Below are 19064 nucleotides of genomic sequence, written 5' to 3' on the forward strand. Positions count from 1 at the left end.
TTCCTCAAAAATGCTGTTTATTCAGCACACTGAAGCTTCCCTTTCACAGACATACATTGAAAAACAAATGCCTCTTTACACCTCGCGTTATGCATTGCTTTGCTAAAATCGTACGTGACCCTGCTAAAAGCATAGACATAATAAATACGTCTATGGCTAAAAGGGCTCAGCGCGTCGCATTTGCATTTCGTCATAATTCATGGCCGCACTTGTTTTTGAGGCATCAACGCTGAGTAATGTTGTAGTCACATGGTTTCACTACTGAAACGGTAAAAGGATCTGACCCTGGTAAGAAAATACGATGTTGATTTGATAAAGACTTAAAGAGTATTTAGGGTCCAGATGACCATATTCGCAGTTGTAACATTTTGTGACTGTTTGTCTTTCTATGAAATGTGTTCTTGCGAACTGTCTTCTTGAACAGCCCTACAGACTACCCTTTTTTCGGCTACTCTGTCTTGGCCGATGTGTACTGCTCCTTTTATATAAATCTGTCTTACATTATCAGCTAGTGGTAATTTAATGTCAAGTTATTCCTTTAGGATGAAATTGAAGGCTTTCTTATGAATGTAAATCAAATGTGCTTGTTTAAGCTATACGAGGATGACAGGGGGCTTAAAGGGGCTGCTGCTTCTCTCTCTGTGTCTGGTGGTGTGGACAGTGCCAATTGAACGCAACGCAGATCCCCCTCAGGAGAAAACGGAGGAGAATGCGGTAAGACCAGTCTCAAATCATGCTTTTTTTTTTTGGCTACAAAAGACTTCTGGGGATCAATATAACTAACTTATTCACCTTTACCCTTGTCTTTGCTGAAAATGGTGTGCACATGTTCCATAGGACACTGGTCTGTACTATGATCGCTACCTGAGGGAAGTGATTGAGGTGCTGGAGACAGACCCTCACTTCAGAGAAAAACTCCAGACAGCCAACACAGAGGATATTAAGGTAAACCTTAATTTTTTAATACCTTTTAATTTCATGCCTGTATTTAGCCGTTAAATTCAACATGAAATAAAAATGAACAGTTCCTTGGTGCATGGTTTTCCAAAAGCAAAATGACTGACATTTTGACTGATGCCCCCAAGCCTTATTTTTCAGCCCTTCTCCTCCAATCACTTGTCATTTATAGACTTTCCACAATCCAATCAATTCCAGATATAGAGGGCAGATATAGGGCTGGTGTGGCTCAGGTGGTAGAGCGGATTGGCCACTAATCACAGCGTTGGCAGTTCGATTTCCTGGACCACACGACACAAAGTGTCCTTGGGCAAGATACTGAACCCCAAGTTGCTCCCAATGGCAGGCTAGCGCCTTGCATGGCAGCTCTGCTGTCATTGGTATATGAGTGTGAGTGTGTGTGTGTGAATGGGACACAGTTTAAAGAGCTTTGCAGGTCTGCTTGTGCAGACTATTTACCATATAAATCGCAATTTCCATCCTGTGTTTTTCCACATTAAAGATAGAGAGATATATATTTTTACTTTACTGATTTATTGATCCTGTGTGGGAATTTGGGCTGTATTAGCAGCCAGACAATAAACTCTGTACACATAGTATACCACATAAAATACAGTAAATTCAGTTAAATAAAAAAAGTTACATTATAAACAACATGTCATGCTATATAAATGTTTCACTCTGAACTATATAACATTATGGAAGTAAAATGGATTGAGAATGTAATTTCTTGTTGATTTTAATGGAAAAATGCTGTCTTTCAGAATGGACATCTCAGTAAGGAGTTAGATTTGGTGGGTCACCACGTAAGGACCCGACTGGATGAGCTAAAGAGACAGGAGGTTTCACGCCTCAGGATGCTGCTGAAGGCTAAATTGGACAGCACCAATACACAGAGTGAGTGAATGTGTGTGTGTGTGTGTGTGTGTGAGATACTTGATGTGTGCTTGTTTTTATTACTCATGTGATATTTCTGAGCAAGGAAATCTGTTAAGGTGACTTCAACACTCATGGTTGCAGGTGTTCAGATGGATCATGCCTCTTTGTTAAAGCAGTTTGAACATCTGGATCCTCACAATCAGAGCACCTTTGAGGCCAAAGACCTGGAGTTACTTATTGCCACGGTAATTTGCATTCTGAACTTCAAAAGACTATACAACACCATGAATAGATAACATACCTTTCTAATTGGTTGTCCTCGCTGTTTGCACTAGACTTCATGCATTCAGTTGGTTTAATTCAAATTCCCAGTTTAATTAACATTTGCCAAATGCCTGTAAAAATTGTAAACAAAAACTTGTCAGTTGGGGAGTAATTTTATTATGAACTGCAATGTAGTATGTGGTTTATAATAAGCTTATTGACCCTCGCTGATGTTAGAGATTTGAGCAATTCAAATCCAAGCACTGCCAATGGTCAAATATACAGTACCACTCTTTTCTTTTATTATTTCTCATAGATTATAGTATAAATAATTTACTTGTTATATAGTAGTTTTTTTGTGTGTATTTACTTATTTACCAGGCCACTAAAGACCTGGAGAATTATGATGCAGAGCGTCATGAAGAGTTTAAGCGGTATGAGATGATGAAGGAACACGAGCGGAGGGAGTACCTAAAAAGTTTGGACCAGGAGAAGAGAGAAAAGGAGGAAAGGAGAATTGAGGAGCTTAAAGAAAAGCACCGGCAACATCCTAAAGTTCATGCTCCGGTGAGAGAGAGGGAAAATATAGACTTAAGATTAAATCTATTTTGTTTGACTCACATTTGTTCTTACTTTTAAAACTTCCAATTTATTTTTGTCTTCTTTTTCCATCTCTTCCTCCTTTCAGGGAAGTGAGGATCAGTTACGTGAGGTTTGGGAGGAGACAGATGGGTTGGATCCACAGGAGTTTAATTCCAAGACTTTCTTTAAGCTGCATGGTCAGTCTTTGTTTTTGTCCTCAGTAAGTCCATAAGCAGTCACTCTGCTGACAAAATAATTAAATCTGTGTTTCCTTACTTAGACACAAATGGCGATGGTGTGTTGGATGAGCAAGAGCTGGAGGCCCTTTTCACAAAAGAGGTAAAGAGTTTTTCAATCATTGAGGCTGGTGAATAATGACAGTGATGTAGGCGTCTTTTGTGACATCATTAGCCACTTTCCACTATCGGGCCAGTGCGAGCCAGGGCCATAAACTGGTCAGCCGGGGTCAATAGCCTTGGACCACGAGCTGCAAGACCAAAATCACTTTGCCATAATCTGGCCAAATGCCCCGCAGCATTGCCATAAAACCTTTATTATGCTTCCCTGCCAATTTCACAAGCCAAAATTAAAACATTGTTATTGAGAATATCAAGTTTATATTGTATGGAAACGTTAGCTAGCTACCAAGATAATTTAACGTTGACAACTCACCAACTTTAACTGCCATGGTGTCCCAAGTGGTCTCCCCACAAACAGAAGGGTGATGTCCCAGCATACTGTCCATCATCTAGAATTATGCAAGTTCTTCTGATTCTTCAATTCGTCTGCCTTTGAAACAAAGAGCAAACAAAGAGCTTTTGCAGTGAAGAAAACAGCATCTTCTCAACATGGCGACAACACTAACCCAACTCATCCTGGCCTCTGCTATAACAGGCGGGCCAAAGTAGCCCTTAGGCAGGCATTGTGCAAATGTGTTACATAGTGACATAGATACTTTAAGGAAGAAATATCTGGACCACAATCCATCTGTTTCTTGTAGTTCCTTAGCAGTGTTGTCTGTGGGAGAGAATAAATCCCTTTTGTGTGGACTTTGTGCTTTTGTAACTTTGCAGACCTTTTACATGCACAAAGAGCTATATTACACACTAAAGTAAATGTAAAATCTCCAAAAGCATAATAGGACCTATTTAAAGCTTGTTTAAAGGTGCAGTATGTAAGATTCAGAAAGCTTTGTTATTAATGACACTTGTGGCCATTAAGTGAACTACACCCAGCTACCTGTTGCTTGTGCTCACGCTCGTGCACACACTCCATAGGGATGCGAGTGAGCAAGCATCCAAAACAATGACGTAACATACAAAGAGACGGCGTGATTCACCTGCATCATGCTGACAGATGAAGTAGCATAATTAAAATTACACAGTTATGATTGTTTCACGAAGTCACAAACTTTGAGACTAAACTAAATCTACTTATCAGCTTACATAGCATACTGATACACACATATACACACATAAAGGTACATACTACTGAACTATACCAGACAGTTTACTGTTGCACTGCACTTATGTTGCACTATTGTATATTTTGTCTGTCATATGTTGTACTACGACCAAGAAACCAGCATATTTGCTTAAATTGATGCTGTATACCTGACTTTTAGTATTCTTTAAGAGAAGATTATTTACATTTTTTGAAAGTTACAAAGCAAGGTAGCTTGCAATTTGCCAGCATTAGCAGGCAAGATCAAGTTATCTAAAATTACACAGATCAATCCTAAAGGCACTATATTTCACATGCTTTGAAGTTATGTAAGCTTACCTGTTCAATAAGAAGAACCCTGATTCAGGGTCAGTTTTGATCCACAAAACCAAACGAAGGTCCCTCCAGGAATCAAATGCTCTGTCGATGTTCACTCTAGTTTTAGCTCGACCACAATCACATTCCCGCTTAGCCAGATGCGATTCAGTAAATAAATGATCTTTTTTTTTTTTTTTTGGCAAACTCCGAGTTTGTGTAGGAGTCGGTGTTGTGCTGGGAGCCGGACGTTTGCTGGATTCCAAGATAACGTTACCTAGTGTTGCATTTTGTTGTTGCTGTTGAATAGCGGAAGAGAAGCTATTACTCTCTGAGGCAAGGCTCTCAGAAGCGCACATAAACTTAACATCCTTTGGATTTTCCCGGCAAAACCGACCAGCTCCTTTCGAATAAAAATCAGTCTACAGGCTTTAATGGGCAACCTAGGAAGTCCGGGAAGGGCAAATTTTTTAAGTTGCGTTACAAGCCGTTCAAGCACTGCCAAAAAAAAAGTTGAATAATACATGAAAATTGTTACATATTGCAAACTTTAACAAACGTTTGCAGAGACTGGAGTACAAAACACAGTAAATAAAACTCTTTTGATGACGCTAGCGTAGCAGCATTTTTTATCAGTTGGGTTTCTAGGAGTCAAACCCCTGTTATACTAAAGGGAGTGTTGCAGTTTTGGTTGTTTAAAAGTAATTGTCCAAGCATCTGGCAATGGAATTCCTTTATGAGAATTCAAGTAGGAATATAACACATCCGAATTGAATGAAACGCAGCACGAGTGTCTCGCTCAACTCCGCCTTTGACATTGACCATGCCTCAATCCCCATTTGGCACAAGAGGAGGCACGATTAAACCCCGTAAGTGACCGTGAGAACACAACTGGCCTTGGCATGTACTAGCACACCTTAATTTGGCCCAACAGTGGAACCGCGGCTACTGAGCCTGTAATTAAGATTCTGGTGGGCTGTAGTGGCTGTCCTGAGTAACACGCCTAAAACATTCCAATCCATGATGGCTCTCTTGATGAAGCATATAAAACCTGTTCTTAAAGGGGTCATGACATGAGGAATTAAATTGTTCTTGATCTTTTGACATATAAGAGTTCATTGTACTGTAAGTTTCAGAACTCCTTTTTTTTTTATTATTCTGTTATCTACTAAACCTCATGTTGCTCCAAACCCAAATTAATTTTTTTCTCCTGTGGAGCATAAAACAAGATGTTATGGGGCTTTTCACTGCACGGTACGACTCGACTCCGCTCGCTTTTTGGGGGTTTTCCACTGTGGATAGTACGCGGTACCTTGTACTTTTTTAGTACAACCTCGGTCGAGGTTCCAAGCGATCTGAGCCAAACTAAATGTTATGTCAAAACCCTGCAGATCACTGATTGGTCAGGGAGAATCGTTACTACCAGCGTCACTGGATTTGCGACACGCGACATCAACCCGCTATTTTTAAAGTTAGGTACAGTGATGGCAGTATCATTTGTTCACGCATCATTCGAATTGTAAAAAGAAATGGCTGTGCACAAAACCCCGCCGTGGTCAATAAACGAGGTGCAGACGTTCCTCTCGTTAGCGACGAACGAAAATAAAAAGTCTTTCAGGAATTGTCTCAGCTGTTGGCCGCACACGTCAACAAAAAACGTAAAAGTGATTACAGAACCGTCAAGGAAAAGTGGAAGGGGTTCGACCAAATGAACGCTATCTAGACCGGCGAGCAATGGGAGGGAGAGTGCCCTGGACTCAGCCACGGCTGGAGTCCACGATGGAGGATGGTACGTTAACTCTATACTCTGCTTGAAATCTTCACTTTATTTAGTTGACCAGCTACTGGAAAGCTTCCTTCTAAAACAACCAGGCCAATTTAATGGTTACACTTGTGTAAAATCACCATGCAACAACTGCTTTATGCAGCACAATGAGCTAGTAGCTAACAGCTAGCAGTCGTGTTATTGTTTGTTTCGTCTCACGTTTATGATGTCATGGCAGCAGCGTCAGCGCAACTATGATGATCAGCCTATAATCCCACCCACGTTGAGGCGGCACTAAACAGCAGTGGAAAAGCAAGCTCAGAAAAGTCGAGTTGAGTCAAACCGTAACGTGCAGTGGGGAAGTGCCAAGTCAGTACATTATTACATCTGCTTTTGTATTTCACAGAAGAAAGAATGTCATAAGAGGTTATAACAACATAGAGGCGAGTAAATCATGACTGAATTTTCATTTTGTGGTGAACTGTCCCTTTAAGGAGATAGGAGAAACTATTTTAACAGATTAAAAAACATACACGCCACTTTTGACATGCAAAAATTAATAACTTAAATGATACAAGCCCTGGCCTTTGACATGTTCATTCTAATTTGTTGCTTTTATAGTTGGAAAAGGTATACAATCCAAAGAATGAAGAGGATGACATGATGGAAATGGAGGAAGAGAGGCTGAGAATGCGAGAACATGTCATGCAAAACGTAAAACCTTCCATCTTAATCATCTTTCTCTCATTCAGTCTCTTCCCTTTTATCTGTCTCTCAGACTTTTTAACACTCTCACAAAGTGTGTAGCAGCAGTGACTCCATCTGTTCTGTCCTTCATTTTCATACGATGAAGAATTCGTTTGTTTTTTCTCTTATCAACTTTTAATGGATTCACTGCGCTGGTGTCTTTTTTTAATTAGTTAATCCTGTTCTCTGAGATATCTGATTATAACTGCTAATTTTAGCTTTTTCTCCTTGCTGCTTCTCACTGCAGGTAGATATCAATCGTGATAGGCTGGTCAGCCTGGAGGAGTTTCTCAAATCAACGGAGAAGAAAGAGTTTAACAACGCAAAGGAATGGGAGGTTAGAGGCAGTCATAGATTTATTATGGAGTTTAAAAATGAGTCCTCAATAGAAATGACCATTCAAAAATCGAATTTAAGCCATTTTTTTTTAGATAAAGAAATGTTATGACATAAAATAGTATGAAATATTTAAGATTCTACACTAGTTCTTGGTTACAGATCAAATTTGTAAATTACCATTTTGACAATTTTCTGATTTCCTTTTAAGCACACAAGATGCTCTGGTAACACTTTACAATAATGTTTCATTTGTTAACATTAGTTAATGCATTATGTAGCATAAACTAAAAATTAACAATATACAGTTGAAGTCAGAAAGTTACATACACTTAAGTTAATTTAATTTTTTAACCACTCCACAGATTTCATATTAGCAAACTATAGTTTTGGCAAGTCATTTATGACGTCTACTTTGTGCATGACATGAGTCATTTTCCAACAATTGTTTACAGACAGATTGTTTCACTTTTAACTGACTATATCTCAGTTCCAGTGGGTCAGAAGTTAACTGTGCCTTTAAGCAGCTTGGAGAAGTCCACAAAATGAGGTCAAGCCTTTAGGCATTTAGCTTCTGATTGGCTAATTGGAGACAATTGGAGGTGTACCTGTGGATGTATTTTATGGCCTATCTTCAAACTCTGTGCCTCTTTGCTTGACATCATGGGAAAATCAAAGAAATGCACCAAGACCTCCACAAATCTGGTTCATCTTTGGGAGCATTTTTGAAATGCCTGAAGGTACCACGTTCATCTGTACAAACAATAGTATGTAAGCATAAATGCACTGGGACCACACAGCCATCATAACACTCAGGAAGGAGACACATTCTGTCTCCTAAAGATGAAAGTAGTTTGGTGGGAAAAGTGCAAATCAATTCCAGAACAACAGCAAAGGACCTTATAAAGATGCTGGAGGAAACAGGTAGAAAAGTATCTATATCCATAGTAAAACGAGTCCTATATCAAAATAACCTGAAAGGCTGCTCAGCAAGGAAGAAGCCACTGCTCCAAAACCACCATAAAATAACCCGATTACAGTTTGCAAGTGCACATGGGGAGAAATGTCCTCTGGTCTGATGAAACAAAAATTTAACTTTGGCCATAATGACCATCGTTATGTTTAAAGGAAAAAGGGTGAGGTTTGCAAGCCGAAGAACACTATCCCAACTGTGAAGCATGGGGGGTGGCAGCATCATGTTGTGGGGGTGCTTTGCTGCAGGAGGGACTGTTGCACTTCACAAAACAGATGGCATCATGAGGAAGGTAAATTATGTGGATATATTGAAGCAACATCTCAAGACATCAGCAATGAAATTAAAGATTGGTCCCAAATGGGTCTTCCAAATGGACAATGACCTCAAGCATACCTCCCAAGTTGTGGCAAAATGGCTTAAGGACAACAAAGTCAAGGTATTGGAGTGGCCATCACAAAGCCCTGACCTCAATCCAATTGAAAATTTGTGGGCAGAACTGAAAAAGCATGTGCGAGCAAGGAGGCCTACAAACCTGAACCAGTTACACAGCTCTGTCTGGAGGAATGGGCCAAATTCCAGCAATTTATTGTAACTTTTGTAAACAAAACGTTTGATCCAAGTTAAACAATTTAAAGGCAAAGCTACCAAATACTAACAAAGTGTATATAAACTTCTGACCCACTGGGAATGTGATGAAAGATATAAAAGCTGAAATAAATAATTCTCTCTACAATTATACTGACATTTCACATACTTAAAATAAAGTAGTGATCCCAGCTGACCTACAGTGCAAAATATTCACAACGCTTCAGTTTTTCCACATTTTGTTATTTTACAGCTTTATTCCATAATGGATGAAATTCATAATTTTCCTCAAAATTCTACAAACAATACCCCATAATGACAACGTGAAAGAGGTTTGTTTGAATTCCTTGAAAATGTATTAAAAATAAAGAATGAAAAAAAAAATCACATGTACATAAGTATTCACATGACACTCAAAATTGAGCTCAGGTGCATCTTGTTTCCACTGACCATCCTTGAGATGTTTCTACAACAAACAACCACTGTCTATGCAGTACTCCACCAATCAGACCTGTATAGTAGAGTGGCCAGACAGAAGCCACTCCTCAGTAAAAGGCACATGGCAGCCTGCCTGGAGTTTGCCAAAAGGCACCTGAAGGACTCTCAGACCATGAGCAACAAATTTCTCTGGTCTGAAGAAACAAAGATTGAACTCTTTGGCCTGAATGGCAAGCATCATGTCTGGAGGAAAACTCATCACCTGGCCAATACATCCCAGTGAAGCATGGTGGTGGGAGCATCATGCTGTGGGGATGTTTGTCAGCGGCAGGAACTGGGACACTAGTCAGGATCGAGGGAAAGATGAATGCAGCAATGTACAGAGACTTCCTTGATGAAAACCTGCTCCAGAGCACTCTGGACCTCAGACTGGAGTGAAGGTTCATCTTCCAACAGGACAACGACCCTAAGCACACAGCCCAAGATAACAAGGAGACAAAAAAGAGCCCAGACTTGAACCTGATTAAACATCTCTGGAGAGATCTGAAAATGGCTGTGCACTGAGGCTCCCCAGCCAACCTGATGGAGCTTGAGAGGTTCTGCAAAGAAGAATGGGAGAAACTGCCCAAAAATAGGTGTGCCAAGCTTGGAGCATCATACACAAAAATACTTGAGGCTGTAATTGGTGCCAAAGGTGCTTCAACAATGTATTGAGCAAAAGCTGTGATAATGTGATTTTTATTTTTTCCTGTTTTTTTTTTATTATTATTATTATTTTTATTTGTAATAAATTCGCAAAGATTTCAAACAAATTTCATGTTGTCTTTATGGGGTATTGTTTGTAGAATTTTTCGGAAAATAATGATTTTATTCAATTTAGGAATAAGGCTGTAACATAACAAAATGTGGTAAAAGTGAAGCGCTGTGAATACTTTCCGGATGCACTGTAAGACAGGGAACGTTTTCTACGATTAAAGTCAGAAATATTGAAAATATGAGTTTAAATGTATTTGGCCAAATTGTATGTAAACCTCTGACTTCAACTCTATTTGTTACACAATTTATTAATCTTTGTTAATGTTAGTTAACACAAAAACAATTTTTCATTAGTTAATGCACCATGAACTAACATGAACAATGTTAACAAATGCAACTTTTGATTTTAAAAATGCATTTGTATATGTTGAAATTAACATTAACCATTACAGCAGAAACAACTTCAAATACTCAATTTTTGGGTGTAAGACATCATTAGAGACTATAAAGGGTCTACTTTTATTTGTGTACTCTCACAATAACAACAAAATCTTGTGCTTTTGTAAAATAAAGAAAATAATAAGGGTCAGCTTTCAGCAGTCTCTGTGTTCACGAGCATATTTCAGAAACGCGTCACAAAAATGAACTGAAACTCTGCGAATACTTATCACACAAACATGAAACATATGTCTAAAGAAAGCTTAAAATGTCTACTTTTAAATAAAACAATTCAAATTTAAAACAAATATTCTCCTGCAATGCAATCTGTTTGAAACAAAGCGATGTACAGTTTGTACAGTTTTTACTAGGCTATCTAATTATCTGTAATGTGATCCCACCCACCAGCAGAGCGCGCCATTCAGACGCTAATGTGCTGAGACAATCAATGGAAATATACACACCCCCGACTGTGAGGTTTAATGTAAACACAACACAACTCAACTTTTCTGCATGTTTGTAACAATACACAGGCGACTGTGAGGTTTGATTTTAAACACATTTCATTAATTTTTCTGCGCGTTTGCAACAATATACAGACGAGAAAGCTCCAGGATATTATGGAAGAGTTAACATTTTCCTAGAAAAAGAGCGGGACTCCGATGAACATTTGTTCATCGGAGAGACTTGATCCAGCTGAGGATACAATTTCAGATGAGTAAGTCATTGAGTTTTCATTAGTTGACGTGCTATTCTTGCCAGCCAGGATTCAGAGTATTGAAATTTGAAATATGTCCTAATAAGCGAGGTTTAGTTACATTTAAATGCTATTTCGGCTAAAGCAGGTATTTAAATTGTATGCTGTATGATATAAATATGATATGTAATATGATATAAAATTACATGAATGTTTAGATTATATTTTAAATAGCGTTTATGCTGCCTCATTATCATCAACAAAGCTTGTGCTTGCATTTTTACAATATATTCAAATAGAAAACTGTTCTTTTAAATTGTAAAAAGAGTTCAGAATATCAATGTTGTTTCTGTATTTTGGATCAAATAAATCCAGTCTTGGTGAGCAGAAGAGAATTCTTTTAAACGGTAGTGTAGGTCTAAAATTAAGTAAAGTCTTTATGTAAAGAAATTGTATAGTCAGATTACTTCTTTTAACTTAAAACTTGATTTGGATCATTAAGTCTCCTCACATTCATTCTCTGTCCCTCATTGATAGCCCCAAGGGAGGTCTTTGTCTCTCATGTGTGAATTACAATGAATTTTCATGATCATTCACGCCTACTCGCATATCCTTTCAACACTAAAATGTAGGGGTGGTGGAAAAATCGATTCTACGATGCGGACTTGCACGATTCTGAATCAATTCGCAAACGTCAAGCATCGATTTTATGAATGTTTCTTGCTAACATAATTTTGACGGTATGCAAAAGACAGACCTCTTAAGTGTGCAACTACAGCGCCAGGACCGTCTTTTGGCATGCACTTAACACGAGACACAGATGGCTCAGCAGGAAATTCGACCGGCACCCTCGGGATTAAAAGCAAGTGTATGGAAGCACTTTGGATTCTATGAAGACGAAGGGAAATGTGAGCTGGACAAGAGCCACACTGTATGCAAGTTGTGTCAAACTAAAATAAAATATTTTGGAAACACGACAAACATGAAAAACCATATACGATTCCACCCAGAGGATCGAAAATAAACTGCCGGTTGTAGCTGCGAACCAGACAACAATCGAGCAAGCGATGTCAAAGCTTCCACCCAGTTCGAAAAGGCTAAGAGAATTACAAATTCGATTACAATATTTATTGCCAAGGATTTGCGTCCTTACTTGGTTGTTGAAAACCAGGGCTTTCAGGGAATGTTGCGCACGTTGGAGCCGAGATACAACATCCCATCTCGTAAATACTTCACTGACACAGCGATCCCCACACTATACAGCGAGACCAAAATCGATGTGATTGAGTCGCTAAAGAAAGCAACAAGGATAGCGCTAACCTGTGATGCGTGGACATCCATTGCCACAGAATCATCAATATGCTGTAAACAGACCTGGAATTAAACCCAGAGTCTTACTAAGTTCTACAGAATTTACTGTACTGCCCTCCACTTAGTGTGTCAGCCATTTATAAAAAGGTAGTCAACATTTTAACTCCCCTCTGCTTTTTATTGTGGTATAAAGCAAATTTTTTAAATCCTTTTATGTTCAGGATTTAGTTTAAATTCAGAAGCTTTAGACTCTTATTTATCATTGTATAAGTGCAGTTTATATTATTTCTTTAATTTAATTGCAATTTGCAAGTTATTCAGAATATTCCACAATCATAATTTTTGTATGCGTGCTGCTAGTACAGAAAGCTTTGTATGATTTTTGGCTCAGCAAAATGTAGATTTAAAAAAAACAAGTTTTTTGTCTGATTTGACTTGCCACATTGCTTCCATTTGTTGTATTAATAAAAGTTATTGGAAGTAAATTCATTATGAATCATTACAAATATTTTGCTTTAAAAGTACAAAGCAGTCAGTGAGAAAAAAATTCTGTATTGAAAAAAAGATGCATCGATATTCGTTTTATCATCGAATCGCAGCTGTCTGAATTGTAATTGAATCTTGAGGTGTCTAGAGATTCCCACCCCTACTAAAATTGTCAGGATGGTTTTCACATCATTTTGTAACAAAAACTCTTGGCTACAAGATCCAGTTCTCAAAAGGATTGCGGACAAATATTTAGTATGTGTTATATGACCTTATTTCAGTGACTTAAAATTATTTATTTTCAAAAACCATGCATAAACGTTATTTTCTCAAAAATACAAACCTGTACATACATGTTGCTCACATATTATTGTAGCCCAGTTTGTGCTGAATACAGTGTTATCAGACTTTAGCCATTAATATGTTTTTAAGCAATGGAAAAAATAACAAATGTCAAGGCATGTCAAAACTTCTCCAGGGCCCAAAATACCCTCAGACCCCAGAGGGTTAACTAAGAAGGAACCTTATTGTAAAGTGTTACCAATGCTCTTTGGAACATTCTGAAATCATGCTGGATGACATGGATCATCAGGTTTTGCACAAACTTGTGGAGTCCATGCTAGCTTGAGTGTATGCTGTCATTAAAGCAAATGGGGAAACGTATAAAAAAAAATTACATTTTCGATTCAAAATTGTAATGCTGATAATGTAATTTAGGAAAAAACTGTATTAAATTAGAAAAATGATATATAGTTGCATTTTCACAAGTGGAGTCAGACTTTTAAACACCATTGTATGTCCAGCTGATAAAGTGGCAGTGAAGTGGTTTAGCCAGACCAATTGTATGCATGTGAGAAAAGGAGGATGTTTGAGAAGAGTAGTGGAGTTTGTCTCTGAATTGCCTTTTATTATTCTGTGTTCAGTTGGCACTGTTTAAAGAGCAGTGTTTTGTGCTAACTCATTACTTTCTACGCTCCTCATTCCAGATGCTAGATGACACAAAGCCAGTGTACACGGAAGAGGAACTGCAGCGCTTTGAAGCAGAACTTCAGGATAAGGAGGTTGAGCTTGGCAGAAGGGCAGAGAAATTAAGACAGGAGCAGGAAATTCTCAAAGAGAGAAGCAAAGCACTGGAGGCCCAGAAAAGAGAATATCAGCAGGTAAAGAACATAATTAAGAATGTAAATGTTGTCTTTTTTTTCTCTGAAACAGTGCTACAGTAACTACAGTAATAAACTTAACTCCAGTTATATAATAAATTTCCAATAACCAAGAAGCATGCCATTTTTGGGGATATTATTAATTGATTTGATCTCTAATCAGGCTGTAATGGAGATGTCACAAAAACAAAAGGAGCAACAGGCAGTTAACAGACAACCTCCCTCTGGGCCTAATGACGAACTCCTGTTTCAACAAGAGATCCAGAAACTAACAAATGAAGACAGTCCAGGTGAGAGGACTAAATGAACATGAGTCTATGAATAAGGCTTTTGTTAACTTAAATTAGCTAAATAATTTTAGTTTGAAAAGTTTGACAAAGAATAGTAATTTAATGATCCTGGTTCCATTTCCAAATCAGGCATCGTCATTTTGAGTGGTTCATTTAAAAAACTGGCTCATTAGAGTCATTTTATTGCTTATTAAACTGCAATGATCATGCTGAATGTTTTTATTGTCGTCGATTTTCACTATAAATCTTGACATCGGGAGTATCCTTGGCATTGCATTCACTTGCATTGTATGGACCCTTAATTTGTGTTCAGCAGAAGAAAGTAAAGCATACACATCTTGGATGGCATGAGTGTGATTAAATTATGAGACTATTTTCTTTTTTGGGTGAACTATCCCTTTAAATAACAGTTAACATAACCGAACGTCATATAAATCAATCTGTTCGAGTGTTGTTGTTTTTTTAATAATGGAACTTGTTCTCAATAAGAAAATAGTAGTTGCTTCTGTTTCTTCATGTTTTAGTTAAGTGCCCAATGCAATTCATGTTTTGTCTTTCAGTGGTTAAAGTCCCTATTGATCAGAATGGAGATGTTCAGAGTAAGCTGCCAGCTGAGCCACCACAGAATTTGCCTCACCACACCCAATAACACACTTCTATGTGCTTTTAATACAAAAGGACTTCGAAACATTATAGCATACTCACCTCAGTATGCACTCCCTAAATCACACACTTTCATGTTGACTTCTGCTTTATCCTCTGCTTTATCCTCTGCAACCAAAATCTGCTCAGATCCGTAAACCTGTGGCAACCTTATAAGCCGTGAAAATGCTACGCCTAGGATCTTGTATGCTTACACGTATTTGGTACAGTGGAAATCATTTTAACCATTTAGCTAAAAGTCCTTACATTTGCCCTGGTTTCATTATTAAGGTTTTCTGTTTTTATTTGCTTTTTAATGCAACAGAGAAACCCAATAAGGCAGCAGCATGTTTCTTGAACAATATGGTTCTTCCCTGTGTATTACATGTTTCTCTGATATGAGGTTTACTGATAGAGGAGCACATATTCATAAACCAAACATACAGTATGGACCTTATTCAGAGTGGCGACAAATTACATTTTTGACAGGAAAACGAGTCTGTGAGGGATAAATTTACAGTCTCTTCAATGTGTTGTACTATTGTTTAAATTGGAATCTTTCTAAAAAAAAAAATTCAGTAGACCAAAACTTTTGAAAATAGTTGTGGGCTGGTTTGAGTATTTCTGTGACTTCTGATCTCCTGGGGTTTTCACACACAACAGTCTCAGGTCAATGGAAAATGACCAGACTGATTCGAGCTGACAGAAAGGCTACGGTAACTCATATAACCGCTCTGTACTATTGTAGTGAGCAGAATAGCACCTCTGAATTCACAACACGTCGAACCACAAGGCAGATGGGCTACAACAGCAAAATACCATATCGGGTTCCACTTCTGTCAGCCAAGAACAGAAAAAAACTGAGGCTGCAGTGGGCCTACCATTTGTGCACCTCAGCAGAAATCCAGATTTGCCAGACCAGGTGATGTTTTTCCAATCATGTACTGTCCAGTTTTTGTGAGCTTGTGTCCACTGCAGCCTCAGTTTCCAGTTTTATGCTGACACTAGTGGTACCCGAAGGGATCTGCTGCTGCTGTAGTCCATTCACCTCAATGTTCAAATTGTTGTATGTTCAGAAATGATTTTTGACATAGAACTGTTGTAACAGGGTTATTTGGGTTACTGTCACCTTCCTGTCAGCTTGGCCATTCTCCTCTGCCATCAACAAGGCATTTTCGTCTACAGAATTGCCGCTCACTAGATGTTTTTTGCACCATTCTCTTTACTATCTAGAGACTGTTGTGTGTGTGAAAATCCCAGGAGATCAGCAGTCTGGCACCAACAATCATGCCATATTCAAAATCACTGAGATCACATTTTCCCCCATTCTGATGGTTGATGTTAACATTAACTGAAGCTCCTGACCCGTATCTGCATGATTTTATACATTACACTGCTGCCACACAATTGGCTGATTAGACAGTCGCCTGAAAAAGTAGATGTACTGGTGTATCTAATAAATTGGCCGGTGTGTGTGTGTGTGTGTGTGTGTGTGTGTGTGTGTGTGTGTGTGTGTGTGTGTGTGTGTGTGTGTGTATGTATGTATGTATGTATGTATGTATGTATGTATGTATGTATGTATATATATATATATATATATATATATATATATATTAGTGCTGCTCTGAATAAGGTCTGTTATTCAGAAACCACAATGTGCAATGAATCTTCTTTATATTCTTGATGTAATACAACATCACAATTATTTTATGACAGTATTGTATTTCTCTCATTTAATACATTATTTTGAAATGTTATCATGGCACATTTTAAATACTGATAACTACATCAGTTTAAGTTGTTTAAATAACGTGGTTCCCTTGATATAATGAATACCTTGAAATAATGCTTTACAAATATCATATCATAAATATCAGGCTGCAGTGTGATATTATAAAACTGTGATTGCAATAAATATGATCAAGTGTATAATGACACACATAGGATAACTCAGCCCATATGTCTCTTTAAGTTTTTTTTTTTTGGTCCAAATGTCACTATCTGCAGTTCTGCATTTCTCTTTACACAAGTCAATAAATTTTTCTCACTACAGTCTCAACACTCCAAATATTTTTTGACAGTGTTGTGATAGTGACATTCTTCAGCAGTATTTACTGATTTGCATTGAGTGTAGTTTGCTCACACTCCTTGCCACATGGCACATACTTGCTGTAAATTTAATTCCAATTCTGTCAGACACTCCCTAACCCCAGTGACCTTGTTACTCCACCTATTATGTGACAGCTGTCACCTTTCAATTACATTCACGTGATGCTGCCATGGGAATTTAAATATTTTTCTTACACCCAAACATAAGCATGGAACTCTGAAACTAATGTTGTCCACATATTAAACTGTTCTCACATAAATTGTTTTCCTTAACTTGTATACAGGGTTTTTGCTAACGAGAGACCGATCATATCAGACTAGCCGATTTGTGGGCTGATCGTTAGCCATTTTGAGATTATCAGCTTCAACCAATAACATGCCTGTCTAGCCAATTAACAGAAGTGGTTGTTGTGTGTGTGTGTGTGTGTGTGTATATATATATATATATATATATGGGGTTACGTTTTAAATGTATGCCACTACAGATTAGGTCAGTAACATATTCTAAATTCTTTGGATTACTTCCTTTTTTCACTTGTTTTGACTAAAAAACACTGCCAGTTCAGTAAGACAAAATACACGTTAAAAATACATTCTCTGAAAAACCTAAATATCTTATGCAGTGTTGTTTCTAAAACAAGATTAATCAAATTGATCTTGTTTTAAGGATTTTTAGCTATTTTTACTGGAAAACAATACAAACATTATTATCAAGAATATGATTTTTGCCTTACTAGAAAAAAAAGAAATTTTGATCCAACATGATAAAAAAAGTATGATTGTGCCTGGTAACGTGCATGTAAAATGGCTAGAAATAGCAATTTGCTTAGCATAAAGCTGACAATTTACTGCTCATATGAATGTAACATAAATAAAGTGTTTCACCGCTGTTCAAATGCACTTTGGATCGCATAATTTATATGTATAAATGTTTTCCATCTGAAAAGACTAAATATTAAATGAAACAAATTACAATAAAATGCAAAGTAATCTCTTCAGTAATCAAAATACTTTTTGAATGTAACTGTATTCTAATTACCAATTATTTAAATTGTAACTATTTTAAAATACAGTTACTTGTATTTTAAATACGTAATCCCATTTCTCCCCAACACTGTGTGTGTGTGTGTGTGTGTGTGTGTGTGTGTATATATATATATCTACAGTTGAAGTCAGCAGTTTACATACACCACAGCAAATGCATTTAAACTCGGTTTCTCACAATTCCTGACATTTAGTCGTGGAAAACATTCCCTGTCTTAGGTCAGTTAGGATTACTACTATATTTTAAGAATGTGAAATGTCAGAATAATGGTAGAGCTTTTATTTCTTTAATCACATTCCCAGTGGGTCAGAAGTTTACATAAACTTTGTTAGTATTTGGTAGCATTGCCTTTTAAATTGTTTAACTTGGGTCAAATATTTTGGATAGCATTCCACAAGCTTCTCTCAGTAAATGGCTGGAATTTTGGCCCATTCCTGAGGTGGGTCAGGATTGTAGGCCTCCTTGCTCGCACATGCTTTTTCAGTTCTGCTTACAAATTTTATATCGGATTGAGGTTTGTGAAGAGCACCAGTCCCTCCTTCTGCAAAGCACCCCCCAACATGATCCTGCCACCCCCATGCTTCACGGTTGGGATGGTGTTCTTCGGCTTGCAAGACTCATCCTTTTTCCTCCAAACATAATGATGGTTATTATGGCCAAACCGTTCAATTTTTGTTTCATTAGACCAGAGGGCATTTCTCCAAAAAGTAAGATCTTTGTCTTCATGTGCACTTGAAAACTGTAGTCTGGCTTTGTTATGGGGATTTTGGAGCAGTGGCTAATTCCTTGCTGAGCAGCCTTTCAGTTTATGTTGATATAGGACTCATTTTACTGTGGATATAG

At 37.8% G+C, this 19064-nt stretch overlaps 1 protein-coding gene across 1 annotated transcript; it reads left to right on the top strand.

The window, feature by feature from the left end:
- The first annotated feature begins 151 nt into the window (after positions 1-151).
- On the top strand, positions 152-17593 carry LOC127647350 (nucleobindin-2-like). Its single transcript, XM_052131540.1, has 13 exons — positions 152-288; positions 594-714; positions 838-945; positions 1722-1854; positions 1978-2081; positions 2482-2667; positions 2789-2879; positions 2963-3021; positions 6827-6919; positions 7200-7289; positions 13962-14135; positions 14299-14425; positions 14986-17593. Exons 2-13 carry the CDS (start codon positions 604-606, stop codon positions 15072-15074), a joined length of 1365 nt encoding a protein of 454 aa, XP_051987500.1. The 5' UTR covers positions 152-288; positions 594-603; the 3' UTR covers positions 15075-17593.
- The last annotated feature ends 1471 nt before the right edge of the window (positions 17594-19064 follow it).

The sequence above is a fragment of the Xyrauchen texanus genome, chromosome 8 (assembly GCF_025860055.1).
Source record: "Xyrauchen texanus isolate HMW12.3.18 chromosome 8, RBS_HiC_50CHRs, whole genome shotgun sequence".
Classification (NCBI taxonomy): domain Eukaryota; kingdom Metazoa; phylum Chordata; class Actinopteri; order Cypriniformes; family Catostomidae; genus Xyrauchen; species Xyrauchen texanus.